The 26170-nt window shown below is 39.1% G+C and overlaps 1 protein-coding gene across 15 annotated transcripts in view; it reads left to right on the forward strand.

The window, feature by feature from the left end:
* Nucleotides 1-26170, forward strand: part of ENPP2 (ectonucleotide pyrophosphatase/phosphodiesterase 2) — a 113678-nt gene that overhangs the window by 50521 nt on the left and 36987 nt on the right. For 8 of the 15 annotated variants that reach the window (XM_005662883.3, XM_021088984.1, XM_005662884.3 and 5 more), the window contains exons 6-12: nt 2-99; nt 313-392; nt 1401-1520; nt 9554-9609; nt 15722-15787; nt 16730-16802; nt 24419-24527. In XM_005662883.3, coding sequence (XP_005662940.1) covers nt 2-99; nt 313-392; nt 1401-1520; nt 9554-9609; nt 15722-15787; nt 16730-16802; nt 24419-24527 — 602 coding nt within the window. Of the gene's footprint in view, nt 1; nt 100-312; nt 393-1400; nt 1521-9553; nt 9610-15721; nt 15788-16729; nt 16803-22220; nt 22377-24418; nt 24528-26170 lie in introns of all 15 variants that reach the window. The other 7 variants (XM_013996524.2, XM_013996526.2, XM_013996523.2 and 4 more) reach the window with 1 other exon arrangement.

The raw sequence follows: 26170 nt of genomic DNA on the forward strand, positions 1-26170 counted from the left end.
GGTTTGTTCGTCCTCCACTTATCATCTTCTCAGTGGATGGTTTCCGTGCATCATACATGAAGAAAGGCAGCAAGGTCATGCCTAACATTGAAAAACTAAGTAAGTCATTTTCATGCTGTGCTTCCATCTGTAATCCATGATCTGTGCAATAGCCACGTACCTGTCGGTTTTGAGATACATGGATAATGGCTTTACTGTTGGAAATTCCAAAGTGAAGGTAGCACATGTCTTTGATGGTTTATAGAATGGATTTCCATACATGAAGTGACTACTGCCTGTTCTCTTGCTCTAATATCTGACTTCTGTTTCCAGGGTCTTGTGGCACCCACTCCCCCTACATGAGGCCAGTGTACCCGACAAAAACCTTCCCTAACTTATACACTTTGGCCACTGTAAGTATTTTTTCAAATGGTGTAGATTCAAAGGGCTGATTTCATCCTGAAATGACTTCAAGGGAGATTTTCAAAACATGTTCCCTAGTGTTCAAATAAAATCTTTCTGTTTTCCATCTTATCTGTATTATTTGTTCATAGTAAATGCCTTTTACAACTTTGTGAGGGACTGAACTTCGTTGCATCTTTAGAACTTTTTTTTTTAAGGGGCAGTTCTGTCTGAACACATATATTCAACCTCTCTCAAATACCACAGGATCTATTCTTTATTTTCAGAATTTTCAAATAATGATGTTGACTTGAGGGCAGCTATGATTTAATTTTCAGATATGCTCAATTCTACCTTGCTTTCTTCTTTAAAAATATAATTTGTTTATTTTATTAATTTTTTTTTTTTTTGCTTTGGAGTAGAAATAGAGCCTAAGAAAAGGAATGGTATATTTAGAAATAGAAGCTTCGTTGGAAGCACATAAGTAAATTTCAGTCCGAAGGTTAATTTATTGTAATAAAAATTATTGTGATCTTATCAGACTGTGACAGTTAAAAAAACTCAAGTATTAAATTTCTTATAGTCATGTTGCTTTGCAGATGGCTTAGAATTAGTCCATTTTTAGGTCTGCATCCACGGAATATGGAAATTCCCAGTCTAGGGATTGAATTAGAGCTGCAGCCACTGGCCTACACCATAGCTACAGCAACCTGGGATCCAAGCTGCGTCTGCGACCTATACCACAGCTCATGGCAATGCAGGATCCGTAGCCCACTGAGCAAGGCCAGGGATTGAACCCACATCCTCATGAGTACTAGTTGGGTTTGTTTCCACTGAGCCATAATGGGAACTCCTGTATGTAATATTTATGTTTGCTCAGACAGATACATATGAAGGTTATATATATCTATATAAATTTGGAAATTAAATATTACTAGAAAATCTTCTATGATAGGAAAATTTATGGAAGAAATATTATATGTGGATTGTTTTAACAGTAAGTTTACTTTTCCACAAAGGGGCTGTATCCAGAATCACATGGAATTGTTGGCAATTCAATGTATGATCCTGTATTTGATGCCACTTTCCATCTGCGAGGGCGAGAGAAATTCAATCATAGATGGTGGGGAGGTCAACCGGTACGTTTTGCATTTTTTTGTGTGTCTATGTATTGAAACATTTCATACTCAAATTTGTTATCTGTTAAAAAGATAGATTTAATTTCCTCACACTTGGCAACATTTCTGTCTTTTAATACTGTGTATATATGTGGGTGGATATGTGTGTGTGTATTGTGTGTATATATCTATATATTATGTGTTTATTCACTTGTATGTATACTATATATATATGTGTGTATGTGTGTGTTTATGTGAGGTTATAATTCTAAAAGTGTGAGACGATAAGTGTCTTCATTAAGGTGATGATAGTGGTGGAAGTGGTGACACGGGGGTGAAATTCAGAAATATTTTGAAGAAGGAATAGTTAGATGTTATTGCTTTACTAGATTTATGGGTATAATGAAAAAGTGAATGACATGATTATTGCAAAATTTTGGCCCAGGAGCCTTATGAACAGGAACAGGGAAATTTACTGAAAAAAAAAAAAAACCCTCAACGAAACCTGCAGTAAATTTATGAATTATTTTGTTTGATCCAATTTTTAAAGATCTTGGGAAGTTGCATATAATAAATAGAATTCTACCTTGATTCTGGACCAGCAAATTAATACTTTGAAAGAATTCATTCTGTTTACTTCAGATAAGATGGCTAGGCAGATGTGAGCAACTGCAACAACACAAAACCACAGCTGTTTAACGTGCAGAACTGAACTAAGTGCGTGCAGTCTTGCGTAGAAGGATCTGAATTCCCATAGAACACATCCCAGTACACACAGTCAATCAGAAACACATAGAAGAAAAATGGCAAATGGTTCCGTCTCATGTCAACTCTGATCAGAGGCTGAGCCTCCTTGGAGCGAGGCTTGCTGGAGCACTGGTTGGGAAAGAGGCTGGGAGACTCTTTTACAATCTGCCAAGGCATGAAAAGTGGGCAATGTTTGCACACGTCCACGTGTCTACCTTCCCTAAATGATCAACTACTTGGAAGTGTTTGCTGCAGTCTATGGGCAAAATAGAGAATATAAAGTAAGAAAAAAATGGTATTGCTCTTTGAAACAAAGGTCATCTATGATAAAAATAGTCATATTGCATCATAAATCATTATGCAAAGTTAAATATGGGCTTTTCATTTAAGAAAGACATTGGTGGAGTTCCCTGGTGGCCCAGTAGGTTAAAGATCTGGTGTTATCACTGCTGTGGTGTTGGTTTGATCCCTGGCCCAGGAACTTCTGCATGCTGCAGATATGGCAAAACAACAACAACAACAACAACAACAACAACAAACCCCACCACCAACAAAAAAAACATTGAAAGACTTCTTGCATGTCCATAGACATGCTACTTTATGGCAGAGGTTCTGATTCTGCTGTCTTTATTCCGGCTGGAGTCCCTGTAGTCTAGGATGCCCTATGTTATGAGCATGGTGAAATTTGTTCACAGGGTGGATTTCATGAACAGAGTTTATGATAGAGGAACATTTTAGGTGTACGTAGATAACATTATTGAACTTAGGATTCTGTCAAACTGTTGCCAGTTGATATATATTTTGTCTTTTGTGTTTTTAGGGCCAAACCCGAGGCATATGGAGGTTCCCAGGCTAGGAGTCTAATGGGAGCTGTGGCCGAAGGCCTATGCCACAGCCACAGCCACGCCAGATCCGAGCCGTGTCTGCGACCTACACCACAGCTCCTGGCAACGCCGGATCCTTAACCCAGTGAGCAAGGCCAGGGATTGAACCCACAACCTCATGGTTCCTAGTCAGATTTGTTTCTGCTGCACCACGATGGGAACTCCCCGCCAGTTGATATTTTATATTAATTTTGTCATGGAAGCAAACTTGCTTGAAGAGCCATAAAGGATATCGAGATAAATAGTAATTTTATCCAATTAGATCCACTTAACGCTGAGTGTTGACGTTAGGCTTCCTCCGGGTTGGCATGACTCAGAGGATGAGTCCACATATTCATTAACTTCTGCAGAAACAGAGCAGAGGGAATCCTGTGAACCTGCTCAGTGAAGTGAAGTCTCTGTCTTAACTCCCTTTGCTTGTTTCCTCACTAACTCTCCAAGTTGACACATTTCACCAAATTGAGTAATTTCCTAGCGCTGACGAAGATTTGCGGTGAATTTGATTTGTGTTCCTGTCTGCTTTTTTGAATGAGAGGCGCTGGGGTTGTGGGATGGAAATCCTATAAAATTGGATTGTGATGATCATTGTACAAGTATAAATGTAATAAATTCATTGAGTAATTGAAAAAAAGAATTCTAAGGAGCACAGTAGATATGATTTTAAAACATGTTTTATTGAAATTTGGCATATAGGGAGAATGTATGGGCAGAAACTTAGTATGAGTATAAGAAACTATAAATAGTATAAGAAAAGATGAGCCTTACAAAATATTCCTTAAGCATTTATAAACCCTCTCAGAGGCTTATTTCACAAAAAAATCACCAGTTAAAAAATAATTGGAGTAAGGAAAATACTTATAAAAATCTTAGGTAACTAAATTAAACTCAACTTATTTTTACTGAGTGATTAAACCATGAAAGATATTTGGCTAAATAATATATGAGTCAGATTAAATGGTGAATAAGAAGCATTCTTATTCTAGTTTGAAATCTGATATATGACATGAGGCGTTTGTATAGTGTCCATCTGAAAACTGTACCATTAGATTTCCAAAAATAATTTCTATAATTTAATTTCATTTAAAACCCCCTGATATAGCCACTTTAGCAAAGTTGAGTCTGCTTTTAATTTGTTAATCTTCATAGTGCACTATTAATATTGTCATTCACTGTATGACCCTGCCTTTCTTATACGTATGATAATGGGATCCCTTTTTACATTATTGTTTTGAAACTGTATTTGCTTTTTTCTCATTACAAAAGTATGTTCCATACTCTTTTAATGGAGTGCCCTAAGTGTGTGTATTTCTTTGAAAAATTCCTCTGCTCTAATCCTGTAATTTCTTTTTTTTTTTTTTTTTGAAAGCGTGAGTTTTCCAACTTTATTATTCTTTTTTGTTTGTTTGTTTCTTTTCTAGGGCCTCATCCGCGGCATATGGAGGTTCTCAGGCTAGGGGTCTAATCAGAGCTGTAGCCGCCGGCCTACGCCACAGCCACAGCAATGCAGGATCTGAGCCGTGTCTACGACCTACACCATGGCTCACGGCAACGTCAGATCCTGAAGCCGCTGAGCGAGGCCAGGGATGGAACCCGAAACCTCATGGTTCCTAGTCGGATTTGTTAACCACAGAGCCACAACGGGAACTCCTAGTCCTGTAATTTCTAATATTAAGGTATGTCAGTGAGGAAATTCCCTGTTCAGTTTAAAGCTGGACTCAGCAAAGTGGAGAGCGCATGAGACTTTAAGGGGGCCACTGAGTGTGGAGATTTGAGAGTCTAGCACCTCATCATTTGCAAATCCTCTGAAGTCATAGTTTCTGGAAGAAGGCATTTCTAAGAGAAGCAGATGCATTCTTATTATTTCTCACGTTGCTTGGCCTATGGTAGTTTTTGGCCAGTATTAGTGATGCAGTGCATTAGTCCTGTGGCCCTCCTTGTGAATTACTGTAGTGTATAAATGTAAGAAAAAGACAGCAAAGAGAGGAATGATCTTAGAATAGGACTAAACTTTGAAGCCAACGGGATCGGCTTGATGGAAAGGGCTAGTCTTTTCTTACCTCTCTGTTTATTTTGTCATCTTGCTAACAGGTGTCTTTCTTTTCTTTTTTTTTTTTTTTTTTCGGGAAAATTTTACCTTTTCTTTATTTTTCTTTTTTTCATATGCAACTCTGAAAAATACAACTGTATTTTTTTCTCTTTTTACTATATCATGATGTACTTAGGATAGACTCTGCTCTCCTGGTCCCTGTGCTATCAGGCTCATTTGTCTTTCAAATTTCGGTTGAAATATCCATTCCCGGAGTTCCTGTTATGGCACATTGGTTAACAAACCTGACTAGCATCCATGAGGATGTGGGTTCAATCCCTGGCATCGCTCAGTGGGTTAAGGATCCGCCTTGCCATGAGCTGTGGTGCAGGTTGCAGACGTGGCTCGGATCCCATGTAGCTGTGGCAGTGTCGTAGGCTGGCAGCTGCAGCTCTGATTCAACTTCCTTGTGCCATGGGTGTGGCCCTAAAAAGCAAAAAAAGAAAGAAAGATCCATTCCCAAGTAGCTTTCACTAAGTTCCCTCCACCCTAGCTAAGCTCAGGGGACTCTTCTTTTGGGTTTTCGTATTATTTCTATCATAATTGTCGCTGTATCATTTGAAATTATCCACATACCCACTTTAGTCCATGGGCGCCACGAGGGTAGCCCCCTTATTTATCTCTTTGTTCTCAGGACCTACCCTCAGCCCAACACATTTAGGTCTGCCATTTACTATCTTTTGGATCGAACTGTTGTGCACCTCCCTCTGAGGCATGTTTTCTGGTACTTCTTCCCCTGTTTCATCACTCGTCTTCTTCCGGCTCTGACCACCTGGAAGGAGCCACACTAGTCCACAGTCCATTGTCCACGGTCCGTTCTGCTGTATCCCCCAACCTTCACATCTTTAGTCTGTTCTGACTCTTGAATCTCAGTGATTGATTCACTCCCAGTGATGCTAGGGCCACTCCTGTTTCTCTGGTCCCCTAGAATTCTATTTCTTCTAATTCTTTGCTTTTGAATGTAAAATAATGACCCTGCCAAGAAATGCTAGAAAGACTACAATAGTAATTCTGGTTTTCAAAAATGTTTTTCACTTATTTTCCTTCTTAAAACTTCTCCTCTTTTCCCACAGCTCCATACTTTACTGAATTTGAGAAAGTGCTGGATTTCACATTTAAATCCTCCTGGTCCCAGTGGGAAAGTTTCATTTTATTTTATTATTCCTGATAACATATCAAGAATACACAACATCATTCCCATTTGACCCCTTTTCAAAAGGTAGCATTTAGGACACAAATATTAAAAGCTGTACTTCTAGATAAAGCAAAGCAGTGGAATTAAAATTATTGGCATTAAAGTGAGGAAGGCCAAACTCCGTATCCTCTCAGATAATTTTTTAAGCTATGTTGTTTGATTCATTTCTGAGGAAATTTATATTACATTCAAATTCAGAATGGGAAATTGTAATTCCCACTTCTCTGAATTAACAAGGAATTAGTTTTATGACTTCTGTTTTATGATCCCCCCCCCCCCTTATAGACTGAGAAGTTCTTCTTTTATTTTTCTCCTTTTGGATGGAAATTTTAGTGCCATTTTTTTTCCCCCTCTGTAGTTAATTAGATTTAACTTCAGGGTTCTGAAATATAATATATATGTATAGCTTGCAAAGGAACTTTTATAGCAGCTCATAATCTGATTTAATTTAAGAAACTTTATGCTTCAGTCTTGTACCATTTGCTAAACCTTGGCAGAGCAGGTTCATTGTTGCTAGGATCCTTTTCTTTCAGTTTTTTGTTTGTTTGCTCTTTATGGCCACACTTGTGTCATATGGAAGTTTCCAGGCTAGAGGTCGAATTGGAGCTGCAGCTGCTGGCTGTAGGCCACAGCCACAGCAACACCAGATCTGAGACACATCTGCACCCTACACTATAGCTCATGCCAGATACTTAACCCATGGAGTGAGGACAGGGATCAAACCCACATCCTCATGGATACTTGTGGGGTTCGTTATCACTGAGCCACAGTGGGAACTCCTAGATTTTAAAAATGTTTCAAAATTTCAAGTATTCTATCTTATCTGTCCACTTTTTGCAGTTTTCTGACCATGCTTCCAGTTTTCTTTTAGAAAATAAGGCCAACATAGCTTTGACCAAGAAGCAGCAAGAAATTTTTTCGCTTCTTTTTTGAAAGAAATAAAGAAATAAATTTTTTTTTTACCTTTGTCTTCATAGTTCACATTGCCTTTTACAGTTGGTTAATTTTTTTTCTAATTACCAAAATGTAAAAAATTTGGGAAGTACAGAAAAGTGTGAAGAACCAGCAATTCTGCTTTTGCCATCAGGATGCTTTTAGCACACCCACATCTGTCATCTCTCCCAGTGCTCTTTCCTAGTAGCCTGGCAAAGACTCCTTCTGATGATCTTTCCCCCTGAGTGTTAGCAAGTTAAAAGTTGCTCCTAGGGCTTCCTGTTGCCCAGATAATGCCAACATCAGCATGTATCCCATAATATAACTTTTGAAAGTGCAGGGTTATCATCTGATGAAATTATATTAAAAAAAATTTTCCATTAGAAAACCCCGGATTGATTTTACATTTCGTATCTGCCAAGTATTGCCTTGTACAACTTCCTTAGAAATACCAAGACTTCCTAGGAAGTTGTTTGGCTCTGCATACACTAAGCTTGTGTTTCTGAAATTAAATTGTGTGAGAGTAGATCACTTACTCTAAAAAAACTGATCTCTCTGGTATCTAAGGTGGTTTTGTGGCACCTGCAGGATGTCCAGAACTTAGTTTGAGTATACATCTTCTCGCTAGTGGAGGCACTGGCAGGAGAATGAATGAAACACGCCAGGACCCATTTTGAATCCTTGTTGATCAGGAGATAGTAGGAGTGCCAGAATTTATCTGTAAAGCAGGATACTTTGAACCAAACCCAGGAAGGGTGCTCCAGAGCAATCCAAGATTCTGACCACTGTGGTCTATCCCAATGGGACGAGGACTCCACCTCTTTCATGATGAAGACATCCACTGGTAGCTCAGACCTCCACGGATCTGAGAGGGCGCTCATGCTCTCTTGCCCCATTCTTCACTTGCCGGCTGTAGCACAGCTATGATTTTGCAGCTGAGGATTTCCAGTCCTCCCAAGGGATGGGGAATCCTAGTAGAATTCTCCCAGGCCAAGCATTCCAGACCTTTCTGAAACCATCTAGGAGATGCCCCCCCACCTCCAAACTGCCCCTTTCCTGAAGACACAAAGGTTGTAACTGGAGTAGGTAAAACACTGTCAAAATCTGGAGACAATGAAACCAGAAAGCGGTTGGTTGCAACTCCTAGACTTTTTTGCTTTGGCCTTAGAAAAACTCAAGCCACACCCCTTTTTCCTGTTTGGCTCCTAAAGGTGTTTCTTTTCACAGACTTCTGTTTACTGGCTCACTAGCCATCGTATTTTGTTTTTAATGTTCTTAGACTGACTGGATTATATTTATTTCCATTATTACATAGTAATTAAAATTAAAATCGATCTAGCATTTACCAAATGTTAAGACATTGTTTTAAAGACTTCACATGTATTACCTCATTAAAGCTTAGAATAATCCTATGTGCTAGATAATATTATCTGTATTTTAATGGAAACTGAAGGTCAGAGAACCATATGGCTGGCTAGTGACAGAGGCAAGGCTTAAAATCCAGCTATCTGGTTGCAGAGCTCAAGTTATTAACTGCCATATCTTCTGCCTCCTGACAGCATGTGCTGGGAGGAATATTTTAAAAGCCTTAATGACATGCTTGGTTCACCTAACTTATCCCAGGAACTTACTTCGAAAATTCCATTTACTGAAAGGCTAAGTAAAAATACAAGGGAAAACCCAGAATAAAAAATAGCCTCCCCCCTCTACCCCCACTCCCTTTCATTAACTTTATTTGAAACAAAACAAGACAAAGCTAAATTCTGAGATTCTGGCATCTGTGTACCAAATTGGGGTTCTCTGTAGGCATTCAGCAGTCAAGGAAACATATGGTCACTAGAGGTCCTTTGATGAGCAGAATTCTGCAGACTACGTGAAGTGTTTAAAACAATGATCAGAAAAGACAGGTACAGAAAAGACTCTTGAGATGAAATAAGAGGGTTTTTTTTTTTCTGTTTGTTTTTTGTTTTTTAAAAAGCCGCTATGATCATAGCAGAGCTTGAAAGCTTTTACAGAGAATGTATTGAATAACATTTATGGAAAGAATAATTCTGACTTCCAGATGTGAAAAATAAAAGGTTGCAAATCTTGGGAAATTTATGGTGGGGTCTGGGTAAAGTATAAGATATCTAAGCTAATATATTTTAAAACCTTTTTCTCTTTGACCAACTCAGAACATGTTCTAAGCCTCTTATATTTCCCTCATTAGCTGTGGATTACAGCCACCAAGCAAGGGGTGAAAGCTGGGACATTCTTCTGGTCTGTGTAAGTTACCTTTATTTTGTCTATGTTTATAAAATTACCATTATGATTCAATTTATGAAATGGTCATTTAATGTGATTTCATTTCAGTGAAATGGTAACATACTCCAACTTACGAATATTTTCTGATTCAAAACACACCCCAGGTATTTTTTTTTTTTTTTTTTGGATATCCTCTCCCTGTCTCTCCTTCCACCTCCATCCTTTTTTCTTCTTCCTTCTCTCTCTTTTTTTCCCCTTCATCTTTTCTTGGTGGAACATAAGGAAGATTTCCTCTTCTACTTCTAGTCATCCTTTAGGTTGTTCTGTCCCTGTTTATAGTTTTTTCATAACTCGGCACTTAGGGGAGGTATATTTTTATTTATTGCTGTGGTTTGCCTTATCATTCTCTATAACTATATTACAACATGCTACATTTATTTGGGTTCTCAACTTTTAAAGCCTAAAGTGGTCTCAGATGGCCGATGTAGTGGTCTAGAGATTGGAAACTACAGACAAGGATTGGCAAGGAGACAAGGGGAAGCCTCTGTTTCTACCCCATTTTTCCACTGAGCTCCATCCAGCATTTCCCTAATATGAAGAAAGGAACTACTTTTATCCCTTGCAGAGGTGATGGGAGATTAGTAGTTAATGTTCATAAAATAGTCTGGAGATGAAACTTACCTAATAAAAGTGTCAACATGTTGATTATTTTTGAGGCTCCTTCGTAAGAAAAGGAATCTGTTTTAACTTTCATGAGGATTTTGTTCCCACTGAGATGTTCTTTCCATCTTTTTAACCACGTAAAGCTCTTTCCATATTTGCCTCTTATGCCTTAACAAAAATATGACTATTCTGTAATAGTGTGCTGAGAGCAATCACAGGTTCAAATTAATCCAGAAGGGTACCGTCTATATTCTCCAAATTTAGGAATAAAAATAGCTTTTTCACATTTGAAGGGGTCGGTTGAAATTGGCTTTGGTGATTTGAAGCTAAGACAGAGTGCCCCTTAAAAATCGTTTCCTCCCGTCTTTTTAAAAGAGATTTTCTCAGTGGAGAAATAAGTATATGTTAGAAATGACATGTTGATTTACCAGTTTAATCTTATGCATTACATTTTTTAACCCTTGACTGTCATTGACAGAGCTCTAGAAGTGATTTCTTCTGCTCCACAGCATATTTGCCTGGCAGAATGGAGAGGCGCCAACAGCATAATTAATACTTAGTCCCCACCCTTACCCCCCGAAACTGCTGTAGAATCTCATTGAAAAGACTTAGTGTTCTGCTCTTGAATGGCCATTTTCTCTACCCATTTCAAAGCTTCTAAGAAAGTAGCTATTGTGTGCTCCAAAGACATTGGTAGTTTTGCTTTACTTCTCAGACTATTCTCATTTTAATCTTTATACCCCAGAAGTGACTTGAATTCATTTTTTCCCCTTTAAAATAAAAAGATATTTATTTTTTTAAGAAATATCTCTACGGAGTTCCCACTGTGGCTCAATGGATTAAGAACCTGACTATTCTCCATGAGGAGGCAGTTTCAATCCCCAGTCTTGCTCAGTGGGTTAAGGATCTGGTGTGGCCGCATGCTGTGGTGTAGGTCGCAGATTCAGCTCAGATCCTGCATTGCTATAGCTGTGTGTGGAGACCTCAGCTTCAGCTCTGATTCGACCCCTAGCCTGGGAACTTTCATATGCCACAGTTGCAGCCTTAAAAAAAAGAAAAAGAAAAAAAAATCTCCTAGAACTTAAAAAAATTGTCATACTTCCAGTTATTTAATGGAATATTCATCATGGAAATCTACACATAGTATATTCTGAAACAATTTAAATTTAAAACCAGATTCAAACCATAGACTTAGATTTCACAGGTCTTCTTTTTAACCTGGTTCCAAACTGTAACTAAAATTAACCTTGTTTTTTAAATAATAGTATTTCATTTCAAAATCATCCTCAGCTGATGCTCCATTACATTCTTTTATGTTAAACCATGTTAAAAGGCAGTAATTCCCTTTATGTCTGAGTGTCTAGTTTGATTCTAATCCCAGCTCTGCAACTTAATAGATTGCTGACTTTGGACAATGATTAAATCTCTCGATAAATCATTGTCCTCATCTTTACATGGAATGGTATTATCTCCATCACAGGTCTTCATGAAGATAGAATGAGTTTACTTATTTAATACTTAGGAGGGGAGTTCCTGCCGTGGTGCAGTGGGTTAAGAATCCAACTCCAGCAGCTGGGGTTGCTGTGGAGATTGGGTTGACCCTCGGCCCCTGTGCAAGGGGCTAAAGGATCCAGTGTTGCAGCTGTGGCTCGGAATCAGTCCCTGGCCTGGACACTTCCATACACCAAGGCCATTAAAAAAAAAGTGTTTAATAGGGTACTTTGTACACAGAGAATAGTCAATAAATGGTATTTGTTTTCAGCCATGGCCAGACAATATCTGTGTATGTCCTAAGGTAATTTGTTTCCCTTTACCATCAAAGACTTCATCTAGTTCACTTGCCATCCTTCCTCTTTCTTTTTCTGATCATGTCTAATGTACTTGGTCCCATGACAAATTCTGTATCAATTAGTGATAGTAAAGACAACAACACGAACCCCATTTCCCTGTTTGGAATACACTCTTCCTTTGTCAGATCTGTTGGTGCTCTCCCTGTGTGGTAAAACACTCCTGGCTAAGGACCATGTCTTTTTTGGTCTCCGAGGTTATTTCATAAAGATAATCTAGAACTCCTGGGAAACTTAGAGACTGCTGTGTCTGACTCCTCATGTTTGAGCTCAGAACACCAAGGCTTAGAGAGATAAAGTGTTAAACCCAAGGTCACAGTTATGGTGGGTACTCACACCTCCAAAGCTCTCTTTTTTTTTTTTTAATTTTTTTTCTTCTTTTTTAAAATAGTTATTTCCCCAATACAATTTTTTTTCCTACTGTACAACATGGTGACCCAGTTACACATACATGTCCACATTCTATTTTTGAACATTATCATGCTCCATCATAAGTGACTAGACGTAGTTCCCAGTGCTACACAGCAGGATCTCATTGCCAATCCATTCCAAAGGCCATAGTTTGTATCTATTAACCCCAAGCTCCCCAACCACCCCACTCCCTCCCCTTCCCCCTCCCCCTCCCCCTTGGAAACCACAAGTCTATTCTCAAAGTCCATGATTTTCTCCTCTGTGGAAAGGTTCATTTGTGCCTTATATTAGATTCCAGATATAAGTGACATCATATGGTATTTGTCTTTCTCTTTCTGACTACTTCACTCAGTATGAGAGTCTTTAGTTCCATCTATGTTGCTGCAAATGGCATTATTTCATTCTTTTTTATGGCTGAGTAGTATTCCATTGTGTATATATACCACATCTTCCTAATCCAATTGTCTGTCAGTGGACATTTGGGTTGTTTCCATGTCTTGGATATTGTGAATAGCAAAGCTCTCATCTTATGCTCTTCCCACACATACACACTCAGCCCCTGCCCACCAAAAGGTAATCACCTGTTTATCTTTCCAAGCAGAGAATGGTGACTTCTCCATATTATGATTTTTTTTGATAGGTGTACCTTGTATCTTTATTTATAGTCACACAAATGCCTTGAACATAATATACTTTTAATAAATGTTTCATAAATAAGTGCATCATTTCTGTGGATCTAAGAATCTAGTACCTAATGATAAGAGCTATCTTTTTTTTGTTGTTGTTCTTTTAGGGTCGTACCTGCAGCATATAGAAGTTCCCAGGCTAGAGGTTCAATCAGAGCTGCAGCTGCCAGCCTACACCACAGCCACAGCAATACCAGATCCAAGCTGTGGTGTGTCTGTGACCTACACCACAGCTCATGGAAACACCGGATCCTTAACCCACTGAAGAAGGCCAGGAATGGAACCTGTGTCCTCATGGAAGCTAGTCAGGTTCATTTCCACTGTGCCACAACAGGAACTCCAGAGCTATCATTTTTCTATGGGCCAAGCATGATGCTATGCTTTATATGTCTTATCTCTTTTAATCTTTACAACAGTCTTATAAGATAGATGCAATTATCCTCATTTTATGGAGGCACTGAAGAGTTAAGTACCTTGCCAAAGTCTCATCACTAACACAAACCCAGGCATTCTGGCCTCAGAGCTGATGCTTTTCCCCCCTGCTTTTTACTTGTTAAGTACCCCATCCAAAGAAGGCTTTAAAGGGTGAGCATTCTCAGCTTCAAACAAATGCTATTAATTTGTATTTTTCCATCAGCTTCAAGGGAATCCATCAGATCCATTTTTGTGACTTAATAGAAATTACATAAAATAAAGCAGTTTGTAGGTAGGTAGTGAAGTAAGGTAAAATGAAAAGGCTATGACATTCACTTTTTTTTTTTAAGTTAGGAAAGAATTCAAAACATGTAATTATTCTGTTGAGATGCAGGGGATTTCTAAAGCTGAAGAATTAAATACCTCAAGTGATTAACCTGATTCTGCTATGCCTACTTCTAATTCAATTATCGGCTATAATAGACAGGGTCACATTTATTCAATAGCATTGGAATTTGTTTAAATGAGGACTCATTTTATAGTAAACATAATTTTTCTGAGCTGGTACAATAGCTCTAGACAGAGAGAGGGGGCCAGAGAGAAGAATGGCAAATCCCCCCCTCCCTGAGAGAAGGGGATCATTGATAGCATATGGTGGTGGGGGTGGGAATGGGGAAGGCTGCCTGATTAGAGTCCCTGCCAACTCTAGCCATCTACCATGGCTCTGAAGAGTCATCTTTTTCCTAGTTCTCTCATGCTCACGCCTGCCAAAAAATAAAAGTTGAAATGGTTCATCAGTGTCCGTAATAATAGATTTCTTAGTTGGTTTTTTAGAATGGTTTTAGGTTCACAGCAGGATTGAGCAGGGGTTACAGAGATTTCCCATCTACCTCCCACCACCACACATGCACGGCCTCCTCCATTATCAACATCCCCCAGCAGAGAGGGACATTTGTTGCAAACGATGAACCTCCGTTGACACATCATTATCACCCAGGGACCATAGTTTACATTGGGGTTCACCCTTGGCCACAATAATTTTTACTATCCACAATTAAACTTGGGCTTTGGTTTAAATTCATTGTAAACATACTCTAATGCCTGGTCTTGGAGGGGGGAGAAGAAAACTATGTTGTGCTCCTTTGGGGGAAAGAATAAGCACATTTCCCCATAAATAAAGATCTCACTCAGCTTGTGAACATCTTAATGTAACTCAGCCCATGATGCAACACTATCATGTTAGCCTAGAGCTCTTGAAGCGAGTGCCAGTATAAGGGTAATTATATTTCAACAGAGGAATGAGACTTAAACGCAAATGTCGTTGTGGATGAAGATTATACCCTTTTTGTCAGTCTCATAATTACATGTGCCTCTTCTTGATAGATTTTTAGAGAGCTGGAAGACAATTTCAAGAATATCTTTCCTAACCCCTTATTTTATAGAAAAGGAACTTAAAGTTTCAGAGTAAATAATGTTTTTGAAGTCACATAGCTATTTAGAGAGAGAATGATGACTAATTATGATCATTAATAAATATGAGGTTTTCGTTTGTTTTTGTTTTTGCACTTATTATGTGCTAAGCACTGTGCTGCCCTTTGCCTTCTTGTTCCATTTTTATGCTTACGACCAAGCTGTGCAGTGTGCTTTGCTATTATTTCTATTTTAACGATGAATAAGCTGAGGCTGAGAAAGGTCACAGAGGTCTAGAGGTCAAGAGAGGTCACACTACCAGCAAAAGCAGATTGGGGATGTAAGTCCTAATCCCTTTGTGGCCACAGTTCTTGGCTTTACCCATGAAATATCAATGATTCTGAGACTGGGGTCCTTTCTGCCTATAGCTGAGCTTCTGATCAGCAAGGTGGATCCTTCATTCGACTGTGAATCAGTTTCCAGTCCCATCTTCTGTGCCAGAAGCTGAACAATGTTAACGTGTTGCAAATAGAAATGGACATTTAACAACTAATTGGAAAGGGGACCATTTATAACAATGAAGCGAAAACAGATGGTAGTAAATAGAGAGCCCTTGGCCTGGATGCAAAAGCAAGGGCTCATCAGGCTGGAGTTGGTGAAAGTGCAACCTCACCTCACTCTTTGCTGGTTGCTGCCCCACAGGGTCATCCCTCACGAGCGGAGGATATTAACCATCCTACAGTGGCTCACCCTGCCAGACAACGAAAGGTATCTGCTTCTCCCTCCCTCACTCTCTCTGTTCCTTCTTCAGGTCATTTCCATTTTAGGTTGGAATTGGGTGAACACCTAGACGGGCGTGCAATAGAAGCACGACCAAGATTTGGTGTTATTAAAAGTTTTGTGGTTCTGAGCCTTAGGCGTGGCTTCCCTAAGAAGGACATGGTTACAATGGACGTTGGTTATTGGGGACCATTTAATTACATGGATTACTCTAGCTGTTAATCCTGGCCACCACAGCAGAGCCAGAGGGAGTTTATTTGATAAATAAACCAGCAGCCTCCCAATGACTGAGGAAGCCTGAAGACTGACTTCTCACTTTGATGGGGTTGTTCTTTCATACTGCAGATCACTCAGCCCCTGTGAATTATCACTGGACTCTATTATCTTGAGAATCAAAGAGCTCAGTTTGTATTCAGATTTTCCTTGTGACTTTTTATTCCTGAAGGTGGTAACGAGGCAGTCACCATAGTGGTGGGGGGGGGGTTGAGGAAGCAACAGGGAAAAAAAAGAAAGATTTTTTTTCCATGGTAGGACTAACAGTGGTTGGGCGATTAATTAATTTGATTTGAGAGGATTTTTTTTTTTTTTTTTTGTCTTTTTGCTATTTCTTGGGCCGCTCCCGCGGCATATGGAGGTTCCCAGGCTAGGGGTCGAATCGGAGCTGTAGCCACCGGCCTACGCCCGAGCCACAGCAACGCGGGATCCGAGCCGTGTCTGCAACCTACACCACAGCTCACGGCAACGCCGGATCGTTAACCCACTGAGCAAGGGCAGGGACCAAACCCGCAACCTCATGGTTCCTAGTCGGATTCGTTAACCACTGTGCCACGACGGGAACGCCAGGATTTTTTTTTTAATGTGTAGGGATATTTGATATTCTCTGTCATATGTGGTTTGGGGAAGATTCTGAACCTTCTAATTTTCCCGTAGGCCTTCAGTCTATGCCTTCTATTCCGAACAACCTGATTTCTCTGGACACAAATATGGCCCTTTTGGCCCTGAGGTTAGTAGCTTACCTTCTGCCTGAGGTGAACTGGAGTCCCTGGGTAACCTAATCTACTGGTTTGTTTCAGGATTTGTGCAAAGTCTTTGGGTAAGTTTGTATCTGCAAGCTGGATACAGAGTCAAAGAACTGTAAGTGTTAAAACATTTTTAAAAATCTTAAACATACTTGTTTTTCTTACAGGAACTTCATTTCAGGTTGGTTTGATATTGAAACATATCCTAAACTTGGTGTTTATAAGAGGGGATCTCTTCCAGCCCTGCAGCCATCTATCAAAAGATGCAATATCAGAAAGGGTTGGCATTGGCCCTCGCTGGGATAGGAGGTGAAAAAGAATCTGGAGATGAAACCTGCAATACAAAACATTGCAGCTGGATTTCAGGTCCCTTAAAATAATTCTACAGTTCAATAGCCTTAGCAGGTACAAGCGACCTAGCCAATATGATAGCACCAGATATTTTTTCTCTGATAGATCTTCACATAGGTACACACCTTTGAGACTATCCCCATGATCGAGATACAAACATATCTATCAACCCCCGAAGTGAAACAAAAGTTGTTTTGGCTATGCCCACAGCATGTGGAAGTTCCCAGGTCTGGGATTGAACTTGAGCCACAGCAATGACAACGCCCAATCCTTAACTGCTAGGCCACTAGGAACTCTAGAAACAGATTATTATTATTATTATTGTCTTTTTGTCTTTTTGCCTTTTCTAGGGCTGCTCCACTGCCTATGGAGGTTTCCAGGCTAGGGGTCTAATCGGAGCTGTTGCTTCCGGCCTACGCCCGAGCCACAGCAACGCGGGATCCGAGCCGTGTCTGCAACCTACACCACAGCTCACGGCAACACCAGATCCTTAACCCACTGAGCAAGGCCAGGGATTGAACCCGCAACCTCGTGGTTCCTAGTCGGATTCATTAACCTCTGAGCCACGACGGGAACTCCAGAAACAGATTCTTAATTAAGGGAAATATACTGTTGAATGAATCTGTTCAATAGAGCAGCGTGACACCCTTTTTTCCAACATTCAGGAATCTTAGAAAACAATCAGTAAGGTAGTATCCAGTATAACTTCTAATTCAGGAAATGAGAAAGGTTTGGTGATGTTTTATTATGTTCCTCTTTCATTGAGAGATGAAAATCTTCTCATTGATTCAGCACAAATCATTTTAAAATATGCTGGGATTTGCAAATCTAAATCTTTCAAAATCTTAAATGTTTTCCACCTCTCTTTCTTATTAGGGTGGTGAGGTCTATATCAATCTAATAAAACTTGATTTTGGATGAGAAATTATTTCATAAACTCTTTGATAATAGGAACTCCCTCTTATTTTCTGATAGCCAATGGCAACACTGCTGGCTGTAATTAAGTTTATGATGTTCAGCTTAGGGATGACTAAAGAAATACAGATAAGTGTGTCTTAGTTTAAGTATTTTTGAACAAAATGCAGCATATCTAAACAAAGGCAGTAAATACTAAGGAGCCATAAATATTTCTGAATGCTTGAACATCAGTGGTGATTTTTTTAAGCCCTGGAAACTAACGGCTGTGTGAAACCATTCTTAGTTTGCCTTAAATCATTGAAGTCATATACATCTGATGCTCTTTTTCCTATCCCTTTGATGTTTAACCACTGGTGCATGATTATGAAACACAAATGATAAAATGAGATAAACATCTGCATACATGAAATACAAATCTTATTCTTGCCAGAGCAGGCATGGTCGTTTTATCTTTAGGATGATTTTCTCTGAGATTAATCTAAAATGAACAAAAGGAACCGCATTTTATTAAAATGTTAAAAAAAAACAAAAAACCCAACCCCTAAGCAGTTCCATGTGCCCTATTAAATGCTCAGTTTTGCTTGGATAAAGGACCCTGTGGCATAGGCAGAGAATGGTATAGCTTTCTTTTAAAAGCAAAAGGCTAGAGCTTAAAGAGATTAGGGGCTACTCCAGTTGCTTGGCTGATAAATAAACTTGGGCTAGAACTTCTGACTCCCAGACCAGGGAACCATTTAATTCTCCTTCAGTCCAGGAGATAAGCAAAGTGGCCCATTAATAACTATGTTCAAACCATACAGAACATCTCCTTTTGTCAAAAATTGGCTTTTTACAATACAGAGGAGGTATAATTCTTATCATTTTCATTTCCTTAGCAGTTGCATGACTTCGCAATATAAGATGTTATCCACGAACATCTCTGGATTCCTAATATGCATAATTCAGTTGTAATTACTTATCTGAAAGTATGTATGTGTATTTTAATTGAGAAATAATCTAAAAGGTTTCTTTTTTAAGTACCAAGCAGTGATAAATGAAGTATAATATAGGATGCTTTGATTTGCTATAATGATGGTTCTATGCTCAGGAGTTTCATAAATACGCAAACTTTTTTTTTTTCCCTGAGTATTTTGGAATTAAAAGTTGGAGGTATTCATGCTATGTTCTTTTTAGTGTTACTACTTTCTTATAACTGGGATATTCTCATACATCTATGAGGTAAAACACCTATGATGAGATATCTTTGAATGTATTTTAAACTATGATAACCTGAGAACCGGGTCACTGTCTTATGCTAAGGCAAGGGATATCTTCAGATTCCAACTATTTCTCATTTGCTTCTAGGAATCTTATTTTTTACTGAAAGAAAAGCAAACCAGTTTACACTTCTAAGACATGAAACCAAAGCCACCAAAACCTCTTTTCTATAGTAGGCAAATTGGTTTATTTCCCCATTTACCCCTCATCTACATTTATTGTGCATGTAAAATTTTACTAGCTGAAATATTATTTTAAAATCAGTAACATTATCTTTTACATCTAATGAGGATATATCTTGCATTTGAAATTTAACTGAAATGATTCAATCTAGCAAGATGTGTGCTACAACACAGTCGACATTCGTGCTTTATTCGCTTAATATTTGGGTATACTTTTTTCAGAATGATTCACAAAGGTTATTAAATGAGATGACCAAACTTGGGCTAAAGGCTTCAAGAAATGGTGTATTGCTCCTGGTTTCGTAGTGTAATGGTGAATGTTCAGAAATATGCTTGCTTTTGGTTATTGGCGCAATCTTTTTTCTATTTGACCTTCTTTGCTTTCTCTGTGACTCTTCATTCGGCTGCTCTTCCAGGCCTAGAGGCAGAGCTTTGGCTGGCTAGTTCCTACCTTCAGATGGCAAAGTATCCTTCTGAAAAGCAGGGACATTCGCCCCTCTACTCCCCATCCTTTTAATAACCTCAGGCTATGTTCTCTAAAGTCAGACTAAAGAATGGCTGGTCAGTAAAAACTTAGCTTTCATCTACCTCTAACATTCGAAGAAGGAAATACATGCAACATAATCACTGGATGAAAACTCATTTTGACTAAATCCTATCTCTCCTGCTGCTCCTCTAACCTGCTGCAATCGGTGACACCTTTGGTGTCTTTGGAATGTTGAGGTCTCTTGCAAATGGCCGAGTTTCTGACGGGCAGACTTGAGCTCCAGCTGAATGTATTTGGTGACCATGACATGGTAAACCCTCTTTTTCCTTTTGCTTCTCTTCTCGTGGAGAATTGGCTAAAACTAGAAGCATTTCAAAAACCAAACCAAACCAGAGTCTGTGGGGCTGTGTCCTTGGACCGCTCTGCCTGAGAGAGAGGATGAGGCAGAGTGGAAGTGCCTTTGCAGTTGCTTGCTCTGGAAACAGTGAAATCGCATGGCAGATGGCCTTCTTTTTTGGATACACTAACATGGATCCTCCTCTTGCCCCTCCTTGCATCTGAATGATTCTCGAACAGTCCCACCAAGAGAAATCAGCTAGGGAGACAGCAAGGCTTGCTGCTTTAATTCACCTTTGCACCATCAGCAAATCAGGGGTCTGTTTTTCTCCAGCATTTGGAAGTCCCAAAAGGTTATCTTCCTCACTCAGGTTATGTGTCAGCCTTCACTGCTTGATAGGTTTTCAAAACAAGATGCGCAGTACTGCCACCCCATGACCACCACCCCACCACCTAAAGTGGAATTCTTTTTTTTTTTTTCCCCCACCAAATCTCTGGAGTGGTTTATTTTACAACTTAGGCAAGTTTTAGGGTAAAGTTTTTTTTTTTTTTTTTTTCGTTTTTTTAAAGTTTCATTGAAGTACAGTTGATTTACAGTGTTGTGATAACTCTGCTTTACAAGAGAGTGGTGATTCAGTTATACATGTACACACATCCATTGTTTTTCAGATTCTTTTCCCATGTAGATTATCACAGAACATTGGATAGAGTTTCCTGGGCTATACAGCACGTCCCCATTGGCCAATCACAAAGGGGATTTCTAACAGAAAGAGTATAAGTAGACTCTTTTCTTTTCTTTCTTTTTTTTTGTCTTTTTTTTTTTTTTTTTTTTTTGTCTTTTTAGGGCCATACCCGAGGCATATGGAGGTTCCCTGGCTAGGGGTCTAATTGGAGCTATTTCTGTCAGCCTACGCCAGAGCCACAGCAATGCCAGATCCGAGCCACTTCTGCAACCTACACACAGCTCAAGGCAATGCCAGATTCTTAACCCACTGCATGAGGCCAGAGATCGAACCTGAAACCTCATGCTTCCTAGTCAGATTCGTTTCTGCTGCGCCAAGACAGGAACTCCAAGTAGACTCTTTATATATATATATATATATATATATATATATATCTCAAGATGAAGAGATCTTGATGACTTTTTATATTTTACCTAATTTTACAAGAGGATTTTATTTATTTATTTTTTTTACAAGAGGATTTTAAAAAAGACAGTTCTATTTATGGTCACCTCTTGGCTTTCTATTTCTCTGTACCAGAAACTTAAATCATCAGTGAGAAGTTCTCTTTCCTGATTTGTAGAAGTACATTCATGGCCAAGGAGGATTGCTTGGTATTTATGTTTCATTCCACCCTTGGCTTCATTTTTTTTTTTTCCTAATCCTTCCCAAGGATTGGGTATATTTGGTGGTATGAACCTGTCAAAATCTGAATTGGAACCACCTGCATGAATCCCTTTGTGCCTTGGGATGACCAAGTGACTAGTGTTCTATTTAGCTTTCAGCTACTACTTTATACATGGGGAGCTTTTCATAACTAAGGGCCAGTCTCTCCATAATGCAAGAGTTATGGGACATAACTCTGTGTCACCTTCAGGTGTATCCATGAGTAGGCTCCTCATCCAAATGAGACCCACATGACTAGATTTTCTTAAATCATATTCTTGTTCTCAGTGAAGAAGCTGCAGTAGCAGCATCAAGATCGATTTAGAAGGCTTCTCTCTATAGAGTTCCCTGAATCATCCCTCATACCAACTTCTTTGCACTTAAGAAGTCTTGCTGACCCCAGATGGCAAAGTGTGAGCTTTAATATCTGACCCAGAAGGACAGACGACTTCTGAGTCCAGACATCTCTATCCGCCAGTACAGGAGAGTAGTTATGGTTCACCTTTTACTCCGGCTAAGAGACCTAAGAGGAAGGTTACCCCTAAGAGGAGACAGGAAAGACCAGTTACTCCTCCAAAGAAAAGAAGAAGAAAATTACATAGGATGGATCATTATGCCGCGGAAACTCGTCAGGACAAAGTAAGTTTATCTATTGTTCCAAAGCTTTGTGGTGGGCAGATCTGAGTTGAAGGTTTCCTTCAGTGCCTTGGTTTGAAAATCAGCTGAATAAGTTTCAGAAAAAATCTAGTGCCTCATCCTTGGCTTTGAGTCCAGAAGAATCTGGTACTTCAGAGGTTAACACTGATCTGAAGAGTTCTTGAGCTTTCAGCCAGAAAAACAAACAAACAAACAAACAAAACTCCTTCTACTTTCTTTAGAGTTAGTTGCCCCAAAACTAGTAAGAACATTTAGGTTTAGATGAGTGTTAAGAAGGCTATTGGTTTTGCTTGTGCTTTTCCACAGTATTTGTCCCAGCAGTTTGTAGCCTTGAATCTTGAGAACAACCCAGCAAAGTAGTTGGGGAAATCCTCAGACAGGACAGATTAGAACTCAGTAGAATATTGAATTAGATTAGTGGTCTGTACCTTCCGAGTTCAGAAGAGGTCTTAGGTGATAGATAAAGGAAGAGCTGAGACAGGAGGAGAGAGGAAACAATGGGTAGACAGAGTTGAGTGTGTTTTCTTATAGAGATAACAGTGATGTGTATGTACTCTTCCATTAAATTCAGAATAGCCTATAGTTTGTTATATTTCCTGAAACCTCCAGACACTTATGAGGCACTATCTTATTTATGGTTGTTTGAACTAATCACTAAGAAGTAAGCTCTGGATTTTAACCTGAGTCATCTTGTTGGGTAAAGGAAAATAATTTGTTGCCAAGGGTTGACATGTGTCCTGCATTTGGTATTTCTTTGTCTAGGTGAAGGTCTTAGAAGAGAGCATTGTTTACTTGGAAGCAAATACCACTAAGTCCACCATCTGTTAGTCTCTTCATTCTGAAACTTTCACTTGTGACTTAGTCCTTTGGACAGAATTTGAACTACACTTGTCATGAAAACAAGTTTATACCTGATTTTACTAATGCCGTGATATGAGGAAATGTATTGAGTCATCTGAGAAGAGGCTAATGGAAGATAATATTTATGAAAATATTTCTGTGTCTCGGTGAAAAAAGATATGCAGATCCCTTCTGTTCTTATCTCAGTCATCTTGAGTGGATGTATGTGATTGTAACTCAGTTGCCAAATTCAGCTAAAGTATTGTCAAGTGTTTGTCTGATGGGATGTTTCTTTAAAATCTTTCCATTGCACAAAAATGAGAAGGAGAGGGAAGTCTCTAGTATGTGGGGGCACTTAATGCTGTCAGAAACTTCCATTTGGAGCAAGAACATGAGTGATGGGTTATGCTTCTTATGCTTTGAAATACTCTTTGGAGAACTGAGTTTTCATTTTTTTGTTAGGCTTTTAAATAAGAAATATTCTAGAACAAGCTCAGTGATTCACTTCTGATTAAGTTTGGATTATTGTGGATTTTAATTTTACTCAAAATCAACTTGAAAGGGACTCAACCGAGAGGGAGTGTAGTAGCTTGCTTCTTAGAAGAGGTCCTTCTGTTAAGAATCTATTGTTGTTGGAAATGGACAGTTCAGTTTTTTGGAACATTAGATGGATCTCATTGTGTTAATGATGTTCTAATTTGGCGTCTAGTGGAAGGTTACCACTGAACCTCAGAACTGCTTTTGATTCACTTTGCCTCCATCTTCTTGCTATGGTTCAAAGCTTAGGTGATTTCATGTGGGATACAGGAGGCTTAAACTATCCATCTGACTTTCTGCTCACTCTCAAAATTCTTGGATTTAAAGAACATTGTTACATTTTAGAAAGGCCATTTTTTTTTCCTCCAAAAAAGAATTGCCCTTAATGTTTCTATTTTTATATCAAAGACTCTTGAAAGGGATTGGTTGAGGAGAGGTTTTGTGTTCCCGAAAGAACACAAATATAAATGCTAAGATCAAATTACCATTAAGAATGGCAGGAAAATCCCCCTAGACAAAGCTCTGCCTCTGGGCCTGAAGTTTTCTTTCCAGAATATTCTAGGGGTAGAAGATCTATGAGATACTGAAAGAAACAAAACAAAACAAAACACAAAACACCTCAGGGACTAATTTGCTCCTTTTTCCAGATGACAAATCCTCTGAGGGAAATTGACAAAACAGTGGGGCAATTAATGGATGGGCTGAAACAACTAAAGCTGCATCGCTGTGTAAATGTCATCTTTGTTGGAGACCATGGTAAAGCTTTGTTTCTTCTTTGCTAATTGGGTAGATAGATAATATTTCCTGATGGCTTTGGGGAAAGCCTTGCTCTCAGAAATCCCAGGCTGTATTCTTCACCTCCTTCCCCATTTCTTCAGGATAGGGAAAGAAATCAAGCCATGACTCAAAACTATGAGATGGCCTGAAACGACCCTGTGTTCATTTTAATCAAAACCAGGGACTTCCTGTATCTTGCTCTTCTTTGCAGGAAAAGCCTTTCTACGAAAATCTGTATCTTATTAAAGATTTGCTGACAATTCACTTGTGATATTAAGAGCTTCCTCTGTGAACATGACATATCCCTGCTAGCCACATCCCCAAAAAGAGCCCACAGAATTCCACATGAAAAATAAAATAAAATAAATTTAAACATGATGAAAAGGCAGAGACATAGGCTTCTTGTTAAAGAAGTGGCATATAAGTAAAATGATTTCCATGCATTCACTGAGTGAATTTGAGACCCAAACCAGAGGACCCTGCTTCAGTAGACAAGACTGTTAAAGAGAAGAAGAAGCAACTGAGGAAGCAGTTCCTCTAAATCACAGTATAAAGTAGAAAAATTCATGAATCAAGAGCATCATGAATATTATAAGCTTATAGAGCTAGAGAGGGGCCATCAGAGAGCATTCTTATTTCACAGGTATGCAGACTGTGTTCCTGAGAGTGTGTCCTGCATTCCAGAACTAGCAAATAGAAATCATGACCCTGAAATATGGGCTGCTCCCATCTAGGAGAAGGTTTGGAAGAAGAAAATTGGTTGACTCTTTGGTAGTTCTGTTAAGAAGAGAAGAGAAATCCCCCTAATCAAAACTCTGCTCTGGGCCTGAAGTTTTCTTTATAGAATATTCTATAAGATCTGTGAGGAAGGAAGGAAGGAAGGAAGGAAGGAAGGAAGGAAGGAAGGAAGGAAGGAAGAAAAGCCCTGGAACTTACTTGCTCTTTTTCGGGGACTAAATGTGACCATCTGCAAAGTCATGCTCCATGAGTTTGACTTGGTGGAGCTGTAGATAGATAGGATGGAGAATTTGGAGTATGTGACACAGCTGATCAATTTAAGTTGCCCAGAAGTGTCAAGAATATTTGGTCACATGGTGGAGCCAGATGTCTAAGAAGGAGGTGGGTCCCAGTGAATCACAAGCTAGAGCATTGCCAAATTCTTGGCTAGATTAAAACCTTGTCTTACCAGTGTGCAGGCTTCTGAGATGAATAGATTGCACAGCATCTCTTTCTTCAAAGGTAGTATTTCAGAGTCTAGGCTTTAGAGTAAGAATGAGTTTCACTGGAGTTCACATTACCCTATGCCACTTAAAAGCCTTTCCAAGTCTCAGCCTCTTCGTCTGTAAAATGAGAACAGTAATACCACCTACACTGAGTCTAAAGGGTGAAAGGTGATGATGCTTGAGAAGCACTTTGAAAGCAGGAGAGATGGTTCACCACTGGAGTGGCATAAATGATTTAGAAGTGTAGCAAATGGAAGACCCTTATAGTCTTCCATTAATATGTATTTAGAGACTTCTCTTTCCTGGGTTAACCTTATGCTAGAACATAATAGCTATTTACTGTTTCTATTTTTCTTTCTGAGGTTTTTAAATGTTAAAAGACAAGATATATAGCCTTTG

Source organism: Sus scrofa, chromosome 4 (assembly GCF_000003025.6).
Source record: "Sus scrofa isolate TJ Tabasco breed Duroc chromosome 4, Sscrofa11.1, whole genome shotgun sequence".
Lineage (NCBI taxonomy): Eukaryota > Metazoa > Chordata > Mammalia > Artiodactyla > Suidae > Sus > Sus scrofa.